This window comes from Idiotropiscis lumnitzeri, chromosome 7 (genome assembly GCF_059441095.1).
Source record: "Idiotropiscis lumnitzeri isolate Australia: NSW breed Sydney's pygmy pipehorse chromosome 7, RoL_Ilum_1.0, whole genome shotgun sequence".
Classification (NCBI taxonomy): Eukaryota; Metazoa; Chordata; class Actinopteri; order Syngnathiformes; family Syngnathidae; genus Idiotropiscis; species Idiotropiscis lumnitzeri.
The window spans coordinates 1,706,363-1,728,168 of record NC_142397.1 but is presented as its reverse complement, the minus strand read 5'-3'; the positions used below and the strand labels follow the sequence as shown (position 1 = coordinate 1,728,168).

Sequence of the window (21,806 nt, the reverse complement as noted above, 5' to 3'; positions counted from 1 at the left end):
CACTAATATCAATTAAAATATGATACAGGAAAGGCGCTACACCACGGCTAGGGGGCGCTGTTGCACCATCAGGAATAAGTATATATTTTTTATTTTTTTAAATTTTAATTCCATCCATTATCCGCCGCTTATCCGGGGGAAATTTTAATTTAATTATGAATAGATTATTCTATCATATATAAATTCGAAAATTATAAGACACAACAAAAAAAGTCTTGAAAAATTATTTATTTGCTGACCAGCGCTGTGCTTGTGGTCAATGTAACAAATACAGCACATACAGAATGCGTTTTTATTTTATTTTTTTTAAACAACCATTCCAAAAACATCCAAATGGTATATTCATAAGTACTATATTGATGTATATACATACATACTGTACATACATGTGCATAAAAGAGCTCACTCCAAGCATTAGAGGATAAAAACGAAGCACAACACGACGCGTGGATTGTGAGGATTAACAAGCAGGTTGTGCCGTGAAAAATAAAATCGAATCAAAATGTCAAATATCACAAAATTGCATAGATGTCATTTTCCCTCACAACAAACCATTTCACACGATAAGAACGAAACGTGACTTGCACACGACAGAATGAGGTAATGGAAAAATCTGAGATGATTTACGGGTACGATTCAATCAAGTCCGAAGGCAAGTCGGAAGATTAGTATGAAGCAGTTCGGCAATATATAATATTAACGTCAAACAAGAAATGCGTGAAAGATGGCCAATGCGAGAACAAACATTTGTCATGACCAAGAACTTCACTCAGTCCAATTGAGACTTGCTCAAACGTGACCTTGAAGCCAACGTTGAGCCCATTAGAATCCGGAACCAATTTGAACTTCACGTCCACCCCGACCTGATCTGTTCGCCTGAATCGCGAACCAGAGAGCTTTCGTTACATTTATTCACGTAACTTTTAGGAAGAATTGTCATTTTCCAACTTTTTACTTGATACCTAAAAAGTAAAAAAACAGCTGCCGTCATGTGCGTCTGCCTGAACTTGTCCACATTTCAGCCTAAAAGAACCTCACGTGGCGCATTTCTGTCATAATCTTGTCCTGCGGTGCCCATCGAGTGCAAAGAAACGAAATTTGCCTTCATTTCTCTCAAGATTTCATTATTGCTTTCTTTTGAGTAATCATTTTGGACAATGTCTGAATTGGCACTTTTCAATTTGACGGCCCAAAAAAAGGAGGATGTAAGATTGAGGTTAAAAAGTACAAAGAAGTGGAGTTCTTGCAAATAAGTGACAATGGAATAAGTTTCAAAAAAAAAAAAATGAAGTAGGAGAAAAAAAAAATATTTAGCGTATTTTCTGAACTATAGAGCGCCCCCTATCGGTGAAAGAAAAATCCACAGCAAAGCCGCGCCGTTGTATGAGCTGCATGGTTCAAAATCAAGGAAAAAAAATATCAGCTTATCGTCCGTAAAATACGGTAGAGAGAACCAGATATGGGAGCACGATGGATACCCCCCCCCTTGCTGGACCTCGCTAAAACACATTTAGAAAAACTGGATCTTGGATTCTTGGGGCCAGATTGGACGATATTTGGACCCGGGGGTGGAATTACGGTTCGGTGGAGTTTGCATTGATTTCCCTACGGGCAAACTCGACTGCTAAAGCTAAACCTAAATCTAATGATCTCACGAATCGTTTATTTAAAGGACCGAACGCTAACCTAGTCGATTAAAGACATTTTTAATGACCTCTTGAAAAAAAAAATCTAAAAAGACAGTCGATGCACTTCTGGATTCAGTAAATCAGCAGTTTGACATTTGAGTGTGATGAAAAGCACACACACACACACACACACACACACATCGAGACATTTGCGACGTGACGTAAAACATTAAAAAAATGCAGCAGGTCAAAGAAGACGAACGCAAGAGTTGCAAGTGGAAGGAAAAGCCTGCGAGGTGTCCGCGAGCAACTTTGGAAACGCCACCAACAATTTTGTGTGTTTTTTTTTTTTTGTGATGACGTCAGAAGCAAACGAACAAACAAACAAGGACGAGAGCGTTGAACGACATCGGACGCGACGTCTCGCCACGACAACGACAGTGAGCGCGTTTCAAGTAGATTTCGGAACACAAAACGCAGAATGCAAAAAAGCTCTCGACGCGCAAAATGTCTTTTCTTGTTATTGTTTTTTTTTTGTTCATCAAATGTGAGGCACTTGCAAAATGATGACGCAGGAGTACTAAAGACACATTGACAAGAAAAAAAAATATCTGGAGATAATGTTTATAATTACGCGAACATTCTCATATTTTTTCCGCGATAAATTTTCAACTTTATTCTTAGAAAATTAGGATTGATTTATTTTTAGTTTAGATTCGTGTACAAATACAAGAAATGTTTCAAATGCTACAAAGTTGATTCATTTCCTTTTTTTTTCTAAAAATACAATTTTTGTTCTATTAAAGAGACAATTCTCAGTCAGAATATTACAAGAAAAAAGGAAACCCAGAAGGCCAGGTTTTATAATACTAAGACTATAATTTGTCATTTTGAAATGTAAAATTCCAACTTTTTTTCTTGATAAATTCTGATTTATTTTCCATGGAAAATAAAAAAAAATCCCAATAATATCACTTTAGGTTAGAATTTTTTACCCCCATAAAATAATAAAGAAGAATAAACTTTTTTTTGCGTCATTGTGCATTTTTCTCACTCACTTGCCCAAATTTAAAAAAAAAAAAAAAGTTTTTTTTTTTCCTTTTCAATGTGATTTTACTACTCGTTGTGGCAACCGGACATTCAACGACGAGGCGCTCGTTCAGACCTCGGAGCTGTCACCGAGTGCTTGCGTCACCATTGGCTGGCCGCTTGCCGACGGGGTGGGCGTGTCCTTGGCGTCCCGCCGGTGCCGCACCAGCGCCACCAGCAGCACCACTACCAGGACGGCGAGCAGAATCCCGACCGCCACGCCCACCATCAGCACCGGCCCGTCGGCGGCGGCGCCGTCTTCCGCGTGGCCCAGCTCGCGCGGGACCGCCCCGTTGGGGACCAGGACCTCCCTGGCGAGGTCGGTGGCGGCGCCGCCGCGCGCTCGGCTGTCCAGCGCGATGTGGAGGATGTTGGTGCCGCGGTTGTTGTCGGCGCCAATCTCCTCGACATCGGTGGATCGGCGGTGCCGGCTTAGCGTGTGGTACTCAAGGCTGCGCTTGCCGATGCCGCGGTTGGCGTTGTCCCGGGAACGCACCGTGTAGATGGTGTGGATGAACCACTCTCGACCAGCGGAGACCTGCGACCGGAAAATGCAAATAAGCGTCACGATGAAACCCTAACCCACCTTTGAAATCCAAACCCTAGTTTGAAAGCCTAATTTAAAATTATAACCTAAGATTTAAACCCTACCTGGTTGGGGTAAGGGTAAGGGTAAGGGTAAGGGGTTAGGGGTTAGGGGTTATGGGTAGGGTTAGGGTTATGGGTAGGGTTAGGGTTAGGGTTAGGGGTTATGGGTAGGGTTAGGGTTATGGGTAGGGTTAGGGTTAGGGTTAGGGTTAGGGTTATGGGTAGGGTTAGGGTTAGGGTTAGGGTTAGGGTTAGGGTTATGGGTAGGGTTAGGGTTAGGGTTAGGGTTAGGGGTTAGGGGTTAGGGTTAGGGTTATGGGTAGGGTTATGGGTTAGGGTTAGGGTTAGGGTTATGGGTAGGGTTATGGGTTAGGGTTAGGGTTAGGGTTAGGGTTATGGGTAGGGTTAGGGTTAGGGTTAGGGTTAGGGGTTAGGGGTTAGGGTTAGGGTTAGGGTTAGGGTAGGGTTAGGGTTAGGGTTATGGGTAGGGTTATGGGTTAGGGTTAGGGTTAGGGTTAGGGTTATGGGTAGGGTTATGGGTTAGGGTTAGGGTTAGGGTTATGGGTAGGGTTAGGGTTAGGGTTAGGGTTAGGGGTTAGGGGTTAGGGTTAGGGTTATGGGTAGGGTTAGGGTTAGGGTTAGGGTTATGGGTAGGGTTATGGGTTAGGGTTAGGGTTAGGGTTATGGGTAGGGTTAGGGTTAGGGTTAGGGTTAGGGTTAGGGGTTAGGGGTTAGGGTTAGGGTTAGGGTTAGGGTTAGGGTTAGGGTTAGGGTTATGGGTTAGGGTTAGGGTTAGGGGTTAGGGGTTAGGGTTAGGGTTAGGGTTAGGGTTAGGGTTAGGGTTAGGGTAGGGTTAGGGTTAGGGTTAGGGTTAGGGTTATGGGTAGGGTTAGGGTTAGGGTTATGGGTAGGGTTATGGGTTAGGGTTAGGGTTAGGGTTAGGGTTAGGGTTATGGGTAGGGTTAGGGTTAGGGTTAGGGTTATGGGTAGGGTTATGGGTTAGGGTTAGGGTTAGGGTTAGGGTTATGGGTAGGGTTAGGGTTAGGGGTTAGGGTTAGGGTTAGGGTTAGGGTTAGGGTTAGGGTTAGGGTTATGGGTAGGGTTATGGGTTAGGGTTAGGGTTAGGGTTATGGGTAGGGTTAGGGTTAGGGTTAGGGTTATGGGTAGGGTTATGGGTTAGGGTTAGGGTTAGGGTTAGGGTTATGGGTAGGGTTAGGGTTAGGGGTTAGGGTTAGGGTTAGGGGTTAGGGTTAGGGTTATGGGTAGGGTTATGGGTTAGGGTTAGGGTTATGGGTAGGGTTAGGGTTAGGGTTAGGGGTTAGGGGTTAGGGTTAGGGTTAGGGTTAGGGTTATGGGTAGGGTTATGGGTTAGGGTTAGGGTTAGGGTTAGGGTTAGGGTTATGGGTAGGGTTAGGGTTAGGGTTAGGGTTAGGGGTTAGGGGTTAGGGTTAGGGTTAGGGTTAGGGTTAGGGTAGGGTTAGGGTTAGGGTTAGGGTTAGGGTTAGGGTTAGGGTTAGGGTTAGGGTTAGGGTTAGCGTTTACGGTTAGGGTTAGGGTTAGGGGTCGGGTTAGGGTTAGGCTTAGGGTTAGGGATGCAGAATGGGTGTTCTAAGTGACCTGGAAGAGGGCGGCGGAATCCATGCTGAATCCGTCTGATCCCGGCTGCCTGACCAGAGGGAGAGCGGCTGGGTCGTCCACGGCCAGGCGGGCGCTGAAGGCCACGTTTCCAAAAGACCTGGCTTGGGTCTCGGGCTGGGCTTTGTCCTTGTGACAACAAAAACATTTGACCTGCTTCCGATCTTTGTAAACAATAAGATCGCAAGTGACGACCAAGGCGTAAACGGAAAACGTTGACAAAAATGCCTTTGGGGTACGCTAAAGCCGAAAGGTTTCTTTTTGTTCTCAATTCACTCTGAAAAAAAATAAATATATAAATATATATACCAGTGGAATGCCAACCGTTTGCATGTTTGGATTTTTAAGGCAACATTGTTTGATTGTTTTTGACTTACGATAATTTTGAATCGGTAGAGAAGCGTCGGCGCGTCGGCCAGGCAGCCAAACTCGAAGCCATCCGGGTTATACTTGGGCACGTAGCCGTCGGCGCCGGTGCACAAGAACACTTTCTCGATGTTGCAGATGAACGCGTCGCCGAGGTTCTGCACGGGGTCCACCATGACACGTCCGTAGATGGTGTCACCTGCGCAGACGATGATCAACACGAGGCGCCAAACATGCGAAGCGAGCGAGCCATTTGCGACTTGGCGGGAGCGCACCTTGCGAGAAAGCCGTGTCGCTGGTCTGGCCGAAGCCCACGGAGCCGTCGGAGAGCCACAAGGTTTTTTTGGAGAGCAGCATCATCTCCGTGTTCAGACTGAACTCGGCAGCCACCGGATCGCTCACCTATGACCGCACGCAAAAAGAATTTCATATTGGTGCGCATTCTGAAGGGGACGCCAATTCCGCAGAGGAAATGTGTGACGATAACCATAGAACCGTACAAGCGCAACCAATCGCATCGCTTTCGAGGGTAAATAAACAAAAGTGAAAACGCAATTACAGCGCAAAACATTCAAGCCCGACTTTCTTACAAATTGTTTGTTGAATTTGTTCTCATCTTGCATTTTATGAGCAAAACTAAGTTTCCACGATCCCATTTCATTTAGAAGGCGTTGTTAAATGCTTTTTAAAAGGCGTATTAAATCCATTCACGCATTCAAACCTTTTCGTTTTTTCTTGAAATTAACCATAACATTTTTTTCCTCTTTATTTTTCCTTATTGGGTTTACCTCGGCCGCATCCTCGTGTTTGTTGCGTTTTGCAGCACTCGCGCTTGTAAATGTTGCTTTTCGCCATCCGGAAGTACGTTTGAGGTCCTCGTGAAAACGACGCATTTAACACAACACGCCTGCGTTGTACCTGCTGAAATCGGATGTCCAGGTCAAAGGTCACGGGCTCTCTGGGGTTGCACATGGGCGGGATGGTGAACTCCAGGTTGGGCGGCGACGTGCACGGCAGCAGCTTCACCGTGTACGTGCCCGAGTAGTCCCGGACCTGAATGAAGACGCGGTCGCGACTTGAGACGGCGAGACGGAAGCGCAAACAAATGCGCGGCGCGGACGTTCGCTCACGGCAAAGTCGGAGACGAAGGTCCACTGCTGGATGGGCTGGTTGTAGGTGGGCTCGCTGCGCACCAGGCTGAGGTTGAAGGTCAAACCGGGGTGGTCGGCGCACATGACCATGGAGGTGAGGCCGGAGGCTGAACAAAAGGCACAATACTCATTTTATGAGCATTTTTTTTCTTTTTTTGTTTAAGAAGACTCAAAAAAATGGCGAAATGAATGAAAAAATGTCATGCAAATGACTAAACGCGAGCGAGCAAAAAGTGAAGGCAAAATTTTCAAAAAGTTGCAGGGAGATGTTCGACTTACTGCAACTGAAATCAGTGCCTGACTGCATTAACAATGTTCTACCACTAGAGGGTGCTCAAAGCCTGTGAAACGGTCACGAGTCGGTTAAAGGGCAAACATTTGGAGTGGATTTTTGTCACCCTATTGAACGAAATTTTTTTCTACGCTATGGGGTAAGCAATAATCATCAGAATTACAAGAAAATTAATTAAAGATTAAATAATTAAGTCATAAATAAATATAAAATAAGATGAAGAAAAATTGTAAAAAAACAAAACAAAAAACAAAAAACTAAACTGTTAGGTAATAAAAGAAAAAGTCAAAGATTTACCAGGATTCCACTCAAAGAGATTCCAGCGTTATGATCACAGTTCTACGTTTAAAACTAAAGCGAGAGCGTTTTGTGGCAAACTGACCTTGACATGGCGCTAAAGAAGAAACTAAAAATCACAATTATAAGGCGCGACTTACGAATAACAGAGATGTTTTGTTGAAGTTGTCTTTTTCTTTCATTTCTGATACTTGCAAAAAAAAAAAAAAACACGACATCAATGCAACTTTACAATGAAACTAACGATAAGCCTCAGGCCACAAATGGTCCTCAGACTGTCGTTCGGAAAGCCCCGCATCCGACGCTGAAGCAACCTACCAGGATGCCTGGAGACGAACAGGCCTCGAAAACGAGCTTCCGTGCGGAAGTTGACCACCAGGCGTCCCTGCTCGTTAATGCGCATGCTGGTCGGGAAGAGAGCGCCTGCAAAAGACGGGACGCAACGCACAGATGTTGTTTCCTCTCCTTAGAATTGTGAACATTCAGCACAATCCCATCACCTACCTTGGAGCTCCGCCTCCGGCGGACTGCCGACGCCGTCCCTCCACAGGATGGCCGTGTCGTACACGAAAGTCAGCCTCAGCTCGGACTGGAGGTCAAAGTGCTGCCAGCCGCCGGCCCCCACGGGCGAGTGGAACACGTAGGACACGTGGAGCGGCACCCGCAGCGTCACGTACGACTGGACCAGGTTTAATACCTGACATGAGAAAAATAAATAAATCACACACGCCAACAAAGTCTGGATTTCAATGTTCAAGAAAAATATGAATCTCAATTTTCTTTAGGGAGACGTTCAAGACGCACTCTCCGCAATATGGAGAGATCATGTGTAATTGTTTTCATATATTTTTTTACCACTCCCACAAGCTTTGAAGGCAAAGCAAGGCAGCTTTATTTTCCCAACGTATTTCGTAGAAAATGCGCTTGCATCAGTAAAAGTGCAAAATACACAAACAAAAGAGTTGAAGACCTTTAAAAGGAAAATAAAGAAATACAAGTAGCTTATTTCAAATGATTTTCAAAATGCTTTTAAATGACTAAAATTAATTGTTTATTCATTCTTTATTATTTGTTTGTTTAAGACCGTGACAAAACCAAGGGTCGCATTCTCCAGTCTGAACAAAAAAGGGTTCAGGGATTGACCCTTGAGGGATCCCACGTCATGGCTCTTTCATTCTCATTCCAAACTTCAGAGCTGCATCTCCTGCCAGAATTTGGCTGACTTTAGACAACACAAATGGAAGGCAGCTCGGAGAAACAACAGCTAAATATTTACTCTAGCAACGCGACAATAATCAGGCCGGAAAAGACGAATAAAGTCAGTTCAATAAACACCAAGTGAAACAGATGTGGCGAGGGAGTTTTGAACACTGCCGGCATGAAAAAACAAACAAACAAACAAACTGCTGCCTCATTAAGTGTAGCCCTTGGCAACCCATTTGGAGCATCCGATGGCCTTAATTGAGCAACGGGCAGCTATGAGGTGCTTCGGAAAAAAGAAAAAAAAAGCTGGGATGAGAATGCTATTCCCTTTTCTGTGAATCAAACGGATTCATTTACATTTTTTAATCAAACTAAAAAAATTTACTGGTTTGGTTTTTTCCTTATTTTCCAATGAATAATGCATCACGTGATTGGTTTTTTGTCGGGTCACTGGTGGAGATCTTTTTGGTGTCTTCTAAATAAAAGTTACCGGCTACGTCATTACACTGCCCTAGTTTTGTCCAAATGATGTTTAACGATGCAGTACAGTGAAAAAGTCTTGTTCCAAAGAAAATCAACAAAACAGCAAGTCCCCCAAAAGGTCATCTTCAGCACTGCAGCGCTCGCTTCCTTGGCCAGGCCGCCCACCCCCGGCGGCTTTCACGGAGACAGACTTTGCACAAAGAAGACGAACTGGGCCCTGAGCAACCACCGTCATCGCTTGGGCGTCTTTTCAAACATGCTGATGATGACCGAGCTACGAATGAGTGCTTCAAACATTCACGGCAATTATTGGCAGATTTATTAATTAGTGATTAATTTGCCAGAAGATCAAAAACAGGAACAAAATCAATTTCTTGGCATTGTCTGAAAATCCATTTTTCTTTATTTCTTTATTAATTTTCCTCCTTTGTTTCTATTTCTCAGTTTATTCCGTCGATGAGCTTTTTTTCCCTTTTCTTTTGATGTGTTGCCTTATTTGAGAATTATTTTCTGTTGCATCTTGGCTCGTATTTTTCAACGCTCGCTTCATCATCACGCGTCACATCGCTAGTTTGCGTGCGCGCGCAAACATTCTCCGCAACGCGCGTGTTAAAAGTTCAAAATGCACACGTTTGGCCCGACGTGTTCCGACACGCGAGGCTCTAATAACAAAGTATCTGCACCTCTCTGACCTGCCGCACATGTGCCGGCGTGTCGGCATGTCGGCACGCCGGTCGGGTGAGCGCGCTCAGGCGAGCCTCCGGGCGCCCGCCGTGCACGGCGCATCATGCGTTTATATTCATCCTCCTGACACGACCTGCTGGGCCTTAATGGATTCCTGCGGCTCCTGCTAAGTACTGACATGACACCTGGAGCGGGCCAGGCCTCCATTAGCCCGTCTGGCCTCTCAGGGCTCCACTCGCAAATCAAAGGCCACTGCTTCTTTTTCCACATGATTTTGCCTTGAGGTGTCACGAGACGTTTTGGCAGAGGTGGTGGGGGGGGGCACGAGACGCATGATGCAAGACGGACTCAAAAAGAGCTTTTCATAATATTTTTAAACAACAGATAGATACTTCAGAACATGTGGCTTCGACTGACCCGAACGGGAAAATAATTACGGTATTTTGCGGACTATAAGACGCAGCAACTCTTTTTGAATTTTTTAAATATATTTTCTGAACTATAGAGCGCCCCTAGTGGCGAAAGAAAAAAAATCCACAAATATGCCGCACGGTTCAAAATCAAGGAAAAAATTTGCGGCGTATAGTCCGAAAAATACGGTAATTCGGAATTGTGGTGACAATTTCGATTTTTTTTTTCAATTTTCCTTTATAAGAAATCCAAATGAATTCAGGTTGAGGAGGATACAGTAAACCAAGCAGGTTGTGAGACTTCCTCTCAAGGGACAGACTGGGAATCAAACCTCCGTCACGTTTTTGTGAACGACGTCAAGGCTCGTCGAACACTTTCCATTTCAGCGTCGAAAGAGCAAATTTGAGCTTTTCATTCCAGCAACAAAAAAAAAAAGGCAATTCATTAGCGAGTCCTTCGACAAACGTTAATTAAGTCTTTTTTTTTTTTTTTAATCAGTTTACCTGTTCAAATATAAATTGCGATTCAGGTCGGCTTCCAAGTAATTGACTTAACGTGACATCTTGTTTTCGACGGACGCGTGACACATTCAAATGACGCGTCGAAGCGACGCTAAGTGTCAAAAAAAAAAAAATCATCATTCAAGTCTTTGATCTTGTTTTGTCATTCGCTCTGCCATTTGTTTGCCCGTCTTCTGCCATCCACGTACGTGTTGACGTCATGGCGGGAAAAAATAATAATATTGGGAGATTTACTCCCACCTCCGCTTTTCGGCACATCCGAGTCCACCAGTGAGATTTCTTTGACGAAGGCGGACAAAGACCAAGGGCAACTTCAGCGGCTCGACTCGAAAGATTAATAATTCAAGGAGCGCAGTGGCACATCTTATTTATGGTATTGATAACGGCTTCTAAATAAACAAGCGACGTGCTGCCGGCAATGTAAGCACAGAAAATGGATTATGTACATCATATGTGCTAAAGTCCTGCACAGACTTTATTGATCCGAGATCATATCGGATGCCGCAACATTCCGGGGAAATATTGCACGCTACGATAACGCGATCCAACACAAGAGCTGTTTCATAAATTCGGAATTTACAAAAGGGAACTGGTGGTCGAGAGCGACAATTAATCCCGGCGGACGACATACGACATCTTACGATATTTACCAAGCATGTTAATACTAGGGCTGCTTGATTATGAAAAAAAAATATTCATTACGATTATTTAGGTAAGAATTAAAATCACGACTATTCAAACGATCGTTTCCTTTTTTGGGGAAAAAAAAAACAGGTAAATGTCAAAACATGAAAAAATAAAAACAAATTCTTCCAAATCATTATAATTACGTAAGTTCCTTTTGGACCAAACATTTGAAAATTTGTCGTTATTTTGAAATAAAACCCCCAAAAAGCATAAATTCAAATATGGTTTCCTTGTATAAACAAATGTAGTGCATTGGCGTTTACACAAACAATTTCAATGGATTTTGTTCTAATTAAATTCTAATAAATTAAATAAACTCAAGTATGCTCTCTGTAATATTAGATTATAAAATTAATACTAATTAACAGTGGTTAGTAGAAATATGTATATATAATAATCTTTTTTTTTTTTTTTACAATTATGGCAATTTTGAAATTGTTGAGTGTGATATTCGTAATGGAATTTCGATTAATTGCACGGCCCGTGTTAAAACTATTAACTTAGTTTATCGAATGAGACTGAACAAAAGGCAGAAACTAGATCTTAGAACCCGATTCAGGTTTCGAGGACTAACCCAAAAACCCGCACAGCCTAACTCATAGCGTTGAAAGGCAGCATCGCCGGCTGTACCGAATGACGTTGATCATCAAAATGTATTTTCACCCGCATATGATTTTCACTTTTCGAGGGAGTCGCTCGCATCACAATCGACGTCTCAAATCGGACGGATAATCGTCACATGTGCTCACCATAAATTGTGCGTGAGTCATCAAAGCTAAGTGGACGTGGGCCGTTCGCGCAGCGTCCTGAAATCAGCTGGACTTGGAACGGGGTGGAAGCAGATTGCTAGCTGTTAAAGACGCACTAAAATTTACGGCGGAACTTTAAATCCCTCTTTCAATCTTCTCGGCTTTGTTGGGAGCGAGGCGGCGAGGTGACCAGGTGGCGGGGGAGTGACGGCGATGCGCAACTCAGCTGCCGCAGACTCGTGGAAAAGGAGCTTGCTTTTGAGAAATATATTTTTTCTCTCTCCCCCCCCTTTTTATTTTTTTTTATTTTTTTTACGAGCTTACAAACTTGCCAATACGGACAAGACAAATAAGCGCTCCTGGCGGGAGATGATGGACGCCGAGCGTGGGCTTTGTCATCACTGCAGACGTTAAACAAGATTATGAATGGCCGAGTCCTGTGCAGGCTGTTTAAGTTGAAGTCTTCAAAAACAACACTCCCACTTTTAATAAGCTTGTAAATGATTTCGGGTGTACTCATGCTCGGCCATTTCACTTTGCTTCACTTCTACTTGTCGTGTTTATTTGAGTAGCAGTGCAAGGTGGCTGTTATCGCGAATCTCTGGTGGGAGGTATTAAACTCATACACAAATTTATTCCACTTCTACAGGATTTTCCGAGTCTTGTTCTTTTCTACATTGCAAAGTGGCATTATAAAAGAAAATAAAAAATAAAAATAAAACACATTTATTTAGGTAAAATTTTCGTAAAATCCCATAAAATACCACGCTGCACAATTCCCATGAAGATCTTTCAAAGTTTGTTTTCGAAAATCTTGTTCTTGCACTGAATGCTCATTCATGATTTTTTTTCTTTAGTTTTTAAATTTCTTTAACTCTGTTTTTAACTGCTTTTCAATGTTGTTGTGGCACTTTAAATCAGAAATGTTATTAGTTTTTTCAATCCCTTGGTACTGCCGAGGTACAGGTAAATGTTTGAACAATGTTAAAAAAAAATAAAAATAAAAATGTTATTATTAAGGCCCCCTTCATAATACCCTGCCACATTTTCTTTTAATTAATAATTATTATTTTGGTGTTACTTGGAAAGCTCAGTACTTTTTTTTTTTTTATATAAAAATTGAGAGAACCAGTAGCCTCATGTGAATACGCCCAAACATGATTTCTCAAACTCAAGCCCCCGTCACTGTGGAGTCAACATTCCTGCTCTCTGATCCAATCAGTTCTTAAGTCTGGAGATGACAAACGGGGATCAAAGGTGACTCGGGTGTCAGCGGAGGGAGGGGCTGCTTACCTGTCCATCAGTGCCGATGGTTCCGCCGCAGTCGCTGAGCAGCTCGGACATGTCGTAATAACTGGTGAACTCCCACAAGCACGCCTCCAGGTTGAGGTTCCGGTAGAAGCGCAGCGTGCCGGCGCCCCTCAGCGCGGCGCTGTACTGGTACGGCGCCGTCTCGCCGATCACCTGCGGGTTCCTGGTGGCGTCGGTGAGGAAGCCGTGGCGCGTCTTGACTTCCGAGGAGTCCAGCAGGTTGGAGCAGCGATGGTTGCCCACGCGGGTGCCGTCCGGGCTGAGGGTGAGCTCAAAGTTGGACAAGGCGCGGGTGGACACCACAGGCAGCATACCTGGAAAAGGGACTTTTTAATTGCGTGCATACGGAAATCGGATCCCAGATCCAATTAGGCTATTCCCGTTGACATCAGCAAACGGGTTCCGAATTGATTTGCATCTTTTGCAGCTCTCACTACAGCGCACGTGAAGAATCCGATTGGATCGAAATGGTAAATGGAATCCACTGACTGTAAATTGCGCTGGACCGACACTGTCGTTTTTGTGATTAACAGAAATGACACAACTGAAAGTAAAATTGAAAAAACTTTTTGTTGATGAAACAAAATAAAAAGAAAAAATCTTAAAAAAAATACAAAAATAACAGAAACAAAATCTGACATTTCTAAAACTAATTTTGATTTTGTCTTTGTAAATTAATGTCATAGATGAGCTTTCTGTCTTGATTTTAAATTCAGTATTTATTTCAACAAAGGTAAAAAAGTTGTATGAATTAGAATTTAATTTTTCATTTTTATTTATATTATTATTATTACACAATACTTAGTGACCAATTTTTCTTATCTCGCGCTCAACAAATACTCAATGTATTAAAACAAAAAACTGTCAAATCATTTTTGAAAGTGAAAATGAATAAAATCTAACTAATCAAAAAAAAAAAAACAATTTAAAAGAAAAAGAGCAAAAGTCAACCCGAAATAAAAACTAACTGAAAATAAAAACTCCAAAACAAATAAAACATTGATCCACACCAAACGGAGGGTGCCCAAAGTGATTTACAAATATTCACAGTGAAAATGTACAGAAGCTAACAAACTATAAAGTGCGGCAGCCACGACTCTACTTTTAAATGCCATAAGTTTGACTTTTTAGTTCAAAGTAGGTTACTTTAACCAGGATCTCACACCGCCGCTTTATGGCCTAAAGTAGAATTCTGCTCAGCTTAATCCCTGTTGCTATGGATCATCTCCGGGGGGAAAACTTTCTCCGTTTTTTCTTTTTTTTTTGCTAGCTTCCTATCAAAAATGTGTTTTTGAGTGATTTGCTCAGAATTTTTGATGAACTGTGACATCATTAAAAAGTTCCGCTGCATGCGCCACATGGATGGATCTGCTCCAGTCATCGGGTGTGACGTAGGAAATGATCCAATTTCACTACCAGCCAAGTAAAAAAAATAAATATTTTTGACGTCTTTAGCCGTCAATGGCAGTAAATGAGTTAATTCGTCCAAAACTGGTTCTTAAATGCCTCGGAATAGTTAAATTGAGAAGAAAACAAAAGAGCAAACAAACCTAATCGTGTCTCGTTTGTGACCTTACCATCAATGTGAGGCATGGTGACAGTCAGTTTGATGAGATTGGGATGGTCGGGGTCCTCGGCTCCAGTGTAGCGCAGCTTGGCAGAGAAGGGCTCAGCCCCCACCGTGCCCACCACGCGAGGCTGGCACATGCCTGCCGCCCGGCCGTAAACAAACATCAAACGTTTAGTTAGCTCACCAAAAAAAGTCCTTTCCACTGCAAAGAAATGATTTTGGGCTGCCAGAGCGGCGACGGCAGCTGCTCGTCGCGCGGTGGCATTTGCATAACAAACAAGATGACTCGCTGAATCACGGCAAAAAGTAAACGCCAATGAAATACCTGAAAGAAGGGAAACCGAGACCACCCGGAGCCACATTTGATTTTGGTTTTTTTTCATGATAGCAAATGTAATTAGATCCTTCGTAAGCAGCAGAAGATTAAAAGAAGAATTTTGGCATGTAGAACGTGTTCAGTGGGATTTTAATTTGAAAATGCTGCCAAATACTGAGAATCACATCCAGGCTAGACTTTGAAATACTAGTATGGATTGATATTATATCTACCGGATACACAAAAGAAATATGATCTGATGCACATCCCAAAAAATAATAAGTTGCCATTTTTTTTTAATCATGTCGTAAATATGTAATTACATGCCAGAACACCAAGGCAATCAAAACCAACTCTAATTATTTTTTTCTTTTTTAATTCTTGAATTTTAATGTTTTAGGACATCATTAATGAATGGATTCCAAACAAAATTATTTTGGCAATTTCTGACCAAAGTGATTAATATGTTTTGTCTGTGATAAAAAACACGGATTTTGTTAAACAACGTAGATTTGATTTTCTTTTCTGTCTTTCTAAATCTAGCTGGTTGATAGAAAAGTAATGGCATCAACATAGCTGTATGATTTTTTGAAATTTCATTCTATAAAAATAAATCTTTTTTAGCTCATTTGCTGAAAAATAGAAAATGTTTAATTTACGCAATTTGATTTTGTCTACTGGTTACATAAAATGAAATGATCTAGATACAAATAATTTTTTTTAAGTAGAATTAAAATTTTCTTTTAAAAAAAATTCTGGATCCAACTGATTTTATTTTCTGCAACCACGACCATTTTTTTTCCAGTGTTATGTTTTTATTTTTATTGATTTGAACCAAACTCTATCACCTCACTTAAGGTATTCTACCAAGAATAAGAAAAATAATAAAAACATTATTTTAACAGATTTTTTAAAATTATGCCATCAATAATTGGATGTTATCTATCTTGAACTCAAAGCCAAAACTAATAAATAAAAAATCAAATTTGCCCACTTATAACACATTTGTGTGTTTTCTTTTTAGTGATAACATCAATGTGAGCATTAAAATAAAAATAGGCAGTTAACATTTTTTGTGTGTAAAATGAACAGAAAGAACACTGAGGCATTCCGATAAATGAAATCCAGATTTTACAAAGGTAACGAAAAGGAAGGATGGGCCGCACTCACCGTCGTCCATGCTGATGGTCACCACGGGGCTGCTGAGCTCCAGCCCCTCGTCGCCGTCCGAGTTGACGGCCCGGGCGGCGCACTGCACCCGGGAGCCCGCCCGGAAGTAGACCGAGTCCAGCGTGATGAGCTTGGATGAGGTGAAGAAGGTGTCGAAGTCCACCTCGCGCATCGGGCCCGTGACGCCGTCCGGGCCCTTGGGGGCGCTGACGAGCCAGCGGTAGCGTGTCAGAGTGTTGTTGATGTTCTCGCTCGCGCAGATGGAGCCCGTTTTGTCGTAGTCCGCGTATTTCAGGTTACACGCCTGTGGCAAGAAGAAAAAATATCAAAATTCAAACTCATCCGACAGACTTATTTAAGCACGTGCAAGAAAACAGAATGAAATGAAATTGGAATTGGCTTTTTTTGGGGCTAAGATGTCATAAAGTAGCTTTGAGTTGTCAGTTAAGTTTGACATTTGGATTTTGGGAAAGTGCCGGCTTATACACATGTGCACCTTATAGTCCGGAAAATACGGTATTTAAAAAAAAAATAGAAAGAAAAAAAACATTTGGAGTAATATTTTGTTATCGTTTCAGTTGAGTCGCTTTTCTGAATGATTTGATCAAGATGATGAAAGTGTTCCTGAGATGATAACGGACGCGAGACGTACGGTGACACAAACGACGGGGTAGCCGGCCACAGGGAGAGCGCTGCCGTGCTTGTCCACGTCGTCGTAACGAAGCAACGAAAGCACCCTCGGCACCGACGGGAAGGTGACATCCGCCATGCTGTTGCTCTCCTCGATGTAGATGATGGCTTTGGTCGACTGGTGAGGAAAAAAAACCAAACAAGCGAGGTTGAGCACGATACATTGAGTGCTAAAAGGCAATTGGACCGACGGCGGCGCCGACTGGAATCTTTCCTGCTGTTCACGTTCTCTTCTGCATACAAATGATCTCTTCATGTACACTTTACCATTCACTTGTGCACATGTATGTATTATTCATGTACACAAACACACCGCTGCTCTCATTCTGCTCAGTCTCATTGCCCGAAGTCTGGGAATTGGGATTCGCCGCGTTCCTTCCACGGTTTAATGATATAAGCTACGGTGAAGCCATTTCAAGACATTTTCTAATATATTCTTCTGTAAAATGCAGACTTTTAATGATATGTTTTCAAATTGTTACGCTGCGGGTAAAACGTGATTGTTTTAAAGTTTGAGAGACCCCCCCAAAAAAATTAATGATCGCATGATTGATCAAAGTAGGATTCAATTAATTGTGTTTGGATTATTTTCTTTTAAACAATGATTCAGTTATTCCGATTCAATTCATTATTCAACTAAAAGTGTCATTGATCCCGTCAATACTGAAAAAAAAAAAATACATTGTTAATTAGTAGGGTGAAATATATACTGCCGTTTTTTTGTTTTTTTTTCAAGAAAATCACCTTTAACATTTGCGTTGTGTTATTTTTGGGGGCTGATTCAGCCCACATTTTATTGAGCAAATTATTTTATTTTATTTATATTATTTAATTGTATTTATTTTATTTATTATATTATTTCTGAAAATAAAAATTAAACATTGGAATTTGCATTTCTTTATTTAGTGATTTATTTTTTAAATTAAGCAAATTTTTCAATTGATTTAAAAAACATCACGATTGTGTCATATATTCCAATATAATTGTATATGCACGTGAACGCAAGCGCAATGTGGTTCCAGATGCTCGACCTCATGAACAAATTGCCCAAACTACAATTTGCTCCACCTGCGTCTCCGCCACCATGTTCTCATCTGGCTTCAGGTGCACGGTGAAGGCCTCCCGCATCTCTCGGACGCCGTCGTATAAAACCTCCACCTCCACGTAGCGCACCGAGTCACCTTCTCTGAACACGAGCTCTGTGGAGAGAAAAGCACATCCATCGAAGAGCTCGTCCCCGCCCGATCCTCCCGTCACTCACCCTCGGATATGGGATGGTAGTCTTCCCCCGAGGTGGCCGATCCATCTTTGGTGTGGACTCGGACGACGGACACCTTGGACGGGTCTCCCACGCGCAGCACGGAGATTCGCGCCACGGACACTTGGCCGCGTTCTTTGGGTTCATTCACGCTGAATTTGGTCTCGCCGAATTTGATGACGGACTCTGAGGAAGGAAAGCACAGAGTACGACTAGAAATCAACGCATAGATGACGTCGAGTCGGTAACATTTTGAGCCGCTTCCGGACGTGTATAAGCACAAAGGGATTTGCTTCCCCCGTGGTCACGTGACCTCAAGCTGATGCCAACACGCGATCAGGAAAGAATCTGATCCAACTTACTGTCAGCGTGGTCTTTGATCCTGATGAGTGTTTCGTTCTGGCGTCCGATGGATGCGCCGAAGGGAGAATCGCTTTTCGGGCTTCCGAGCACGAGACGCAGCTCCTCGTCTTCCTCGTGCTCCGTGTCATCAACCAAGTCCAGGACGCAAGGCTTCTCCACCTCCCCTGAGGAAATACACAGACGCTTTCATATTATTTTCACATTATTAGAAAGCTTTTTTTTTTTTTTTGTCTTGCGCTAAGACATAAATTTTGCCTCCCAATTTCCACAGATCAAGTTGAAACGTACAACTGATGAAACACAAAATTTGAATTAAAACATTTTCATCCTCGTCATATAATAAGGTCCAGTTGCAATAAGCATATTATTACATAAATAAATGATTCTGACTCCATTCATCAAACTTGAGCAGAAGTATCTTCATTTTCTTAAGCGTCCCTAATGGAGTTTATTCGATTTTTTGGCGTTGTCGGCCAACCTGGCAGGAAGGTGACGATGGAGGCGTCCGTGTTGGGCCTCTCGTTGAAGTCCATCATGACCTGGGCCGTCCCTTGCCGGCTGTAGCATCGCACCGTGGACTTGTGGCCGATGTCGCCGCTCCGGTACACGGTCGCCCATATCTGCCCCGACTTCTCGTTGCCCACGTAGACGGCGTCACGGAACTGCACCATCGGCACTGCGCCCCCAAGGCAAAACAAACCCCCCAAAAAAATACAAGGCACATGAATAAATAATCATCAACGTAGGATCCATATTTAAAGCTCCTCTCTCACGGTCTGACACGGAGTCGTTGATGAGGATGACGGCCTTGCCGGGTTCCCCGAGGACGCCGTTCACGGGCATCTGCAGTACCAGCTCAAACCTCTCGGGGCCCTCCAGCACCGGCTGGCCCAGGTCGTCCAGGATGGTCACGCGCAACGTCTGCATGGTGACGCCCGGCGCAAAGTCCAGATTTTGGCTGATCCCCACGTAATCCGCTCCAGCTGTCCGCCAACAAAGAAATGTGTGGGGGGCGTGAGTGACATGAACAGTCGAGTAATTCATCGCCACAAATACGCGACAAAAAAATCTCCATCGTGAGACCATTTTTAACGTTTCAATTTTACCCTGCAAGCACTTTTGAACTTTTTATCTACACTGCAAGTTTATTTGACCACACGACCCGAAAATGCAAGCAAAAATTGTAAAAAAAAATATTGGGAATATTTTATGATCATGGCACTTTTGGAAGTCTGCGTGTGAGTTGTCTGGGCGTGAGCAGTGGTCAATAGCAGCTTTTGATTTCAATTCCTGTGGGTGGTGTAAAAAAAAAAAAAACAATCACACGAAAGCAGAGATTTCTGCGGTTTTCTGTATCTATTGTGTATTTTCATGCAACATTTGACCAAAGATTCCGGCCCGCAAATGATGAACCACGTTACAGCGTTGATGAAAGTGCGTTATACGCAACATTTATGGCAAACGAGGCCCTCCCGTAGTTCTAATTCATTCATGAATGTCAAGCAGAGGACACGATGAAAGGATGCGTACATGCAAACGACTTCATTATTTGTCATCTGCTTGGGAGTCAAAAAAATTAAAGATCATTGGGATATTTATAGCATATTAATTCACACGGTTCAGAGGGATTAAGCTTCTTTTTTTTTTAGTTAAGCTTTTATATGTCATTAAATGTTGATTTCTCATTTTATGGCATGCTATTTGAGAATTGATTGGAAAATTCCCTGTGAGGAGTTTTATTTCAAATGTCCTTAAATGTGTTCCTATTTACACAAAAGCAAAACGCGGTTGGGCATTTTGTGGGCTTAACTCACATGATGTGAACGTGACCTTGCAACTGCACTTCCAAACGTTGCTTTTAGAGTCAATTTGTGCCGCTTTTAAGATGGAGACAATTTCAAGTATTTGTTTGAAATACTTTCCAAATGGGAAAAAATTTGGTTTGTAAACAAACTCAGTTTTAGCGGTTCTTTTATGTCCGGGGTGAAAAAGTAGCTCACCGGTGATGTGACGTTGTGATTTCCTTGGACTTCTCGTAGTACTGATCATTTCAAATGTCGAGAAATAAAACAATGCAAATTGTGTTTCTGACGATGCTAAATCATCGTTGAAAATTATTTTGAAAAATCTTTAACATAATTAGTGGCTTCATATCCCATTCAAATTCGTTCTTGATCAATGAAAGCAATGAAAGTACCGCCGAGCGCCATTAGGGGCACTGTAGTAATAGATGTGCTACCAGGGGTTGCAGAAACGATACCATTAAATAATAATAACATATCATCGCTGTCCTGTGAAAAACACTTTTGTCATTTTTTTTTTTAAATAATCACGTTAATCCGATGTCTGTAACGGATGTAAAAAAAATTAAATAATTGAAAAAAAAGTCATTGTCATTTCAGAAGTGTGTAGGAAACTTGTAGTTCTTCACATTAAACAGATTTGAAAAGGGTTGGTGATCCCTGGAGTTTCTGCTTTTGTTTTTTGTTTTTTTTTATCTTAGCTTTCCCAACTCCAAATTATAGCGCCACCTGTTGCCCTGCAAATAGACTCATTGACCCGCTCACTTTGAAGAGCCGGTTCATCTGAGGCCGGCCTCCGCCCGCGGGCTTTCCTCATGTAATTCCGACCCAAAAGTGAGCAAGTGAGCCTTTGCATACGATTAGACGGTTAGTTACTCGCGAGGTTAAGATGTAGTCGAGGGAGTCTGAGCAAGAGAAGGCGACGGCGGGGGAGGAATAAGAGCCCGGAGGGATGAGATAAAAGACGCTGTGAGAATACGCTGGAGGAGACAGCAACTCAAACTTTAAGTGCAAAGCAACAATCGGAAAGGAAATCCAGAAGCGTCGTCTTCAATCAAACCGGCGTTATTGTCACAAAAGGATGCATATCCGAAAAAGGAAAAGGGCCTAAAACAGAGCCTTGAGTTTTGTTGACATTCCACAGGTCAGTCACCCCCGCATATCCAGCCTGAAGACCACCTCGGACACAAAAGGGGGGCGGGGGGGGGGGCAACTGGAGTCTATTGTTTACCTCTCGGCACTAAAGCAAAAACCTGCGAGGACACGTACCCTCCGCCGAGACCGGATCCGTCTTTCGGGAGCGCACCGTGACGGTCCCGGCTATGGACAGGTCGCTGCCCGTCCTCCACACCTGCACCTCCACGAAGCCGTCGCTCTCATCCACGTGGTAGTTGGTGTCGCCAAAGTAGAAGACGGGGGCTGCAAAAAAAGAAAAAAAAAAACACGGAAACACATCAGGATGGGTTCCATGCTGTAATCTTCTCTTGACTGCCAGACAACAACGTCTGAATCGGGCAAAAACAAGCAACACGCTGCGTAAGA

At 42.8% G+C, this 21,806-nt stretch overlaps 1 protein-coding gene across 2 annotated transcripts in view; it reads right to left on the bottom strand.

The window, feature by feature from the left end:
- Positions 1 to 213: 213 nt before the first annotated feature.
- Positions 214 to 21,806, bottom strand: part of LOC148333035 (FRAS1-related extracellular matrix protein 2-like) — a 71,239-nt gene continuing 49,646 nt past the window's right edge. For both annotated transcript variants that reach the window (XM_088300666.1, XM_088300667.1), the window contains 18 exons: positions 21,534 to 21,683; positions 19,236 to 19,445; positions 18,941 to 19,138; positions 18,462 to 18,626; positions 18,103 to 18,285; positions 17,910 to 18,040; positions 16,804 to 16,959; positions 16,152 to 16,455; positions 14,673 to 14,804; positions 13,078 to 13,409; positions 7,551 to 7,743; positions 7,365 to 7,469; positions 6,437 to 6,564; positions 6,225 to 6,359; positions 5,582 to 5,708; positions 5,318 to 5,505; positions 4,923 to 5,069; positions 214 to 3,255 (listed from right to left, as the gene is read on the bottom strand). In XM_088300666.1, coding sequence (XP_088156792.1) covers positions 2,788 to 3,255; positions 4,923 to 5,069; positions 5,318 to 5,505; positions 5,582 to 5,708; positions 6,225 to 6,359; positions 6,437 to 6,564; positions 7,365 to 7,469; positions 7,551 to 7,743; positions 13,078 to 13,409; positions 14,673 to 14,804; positions 16,152 to 16,455; positions 16,804 to 16,959; positions 17,910 to 18,040; positions 18,103 to 18,285; positions 18,462 to 18,626; positions 18,941 to 19,138; positions 19,236 to 19,445; positions 21,534 to 21,683 — 3,452 coding nt within the window. In that variant the 3' untranslated portion in view covers positions 214 to 2,787. The remainder of the gene's footprint in view (positions 3,256 to 4,922; positions 5,070 to 5,317; positions 5,506 to 5,581; positions 5,709 to 6,224; positions 6,360 to 6,436; positions 6,565 to 7,364; positions 7,470 to 7,550; positions 7,744 to 13,077; positions 13,410 to 14,672; positions 14,805 to 16,151; positions 16,456 to 16,803; positions 16,960 to 17,909; positions 18,041 to 18,102; positions 18,286 to 18,461; positions 18,627 to 18,940; positions 19,139 to 19,235; positions 19,446 to 21,533; positions 21,684 to 21,806) is intronic.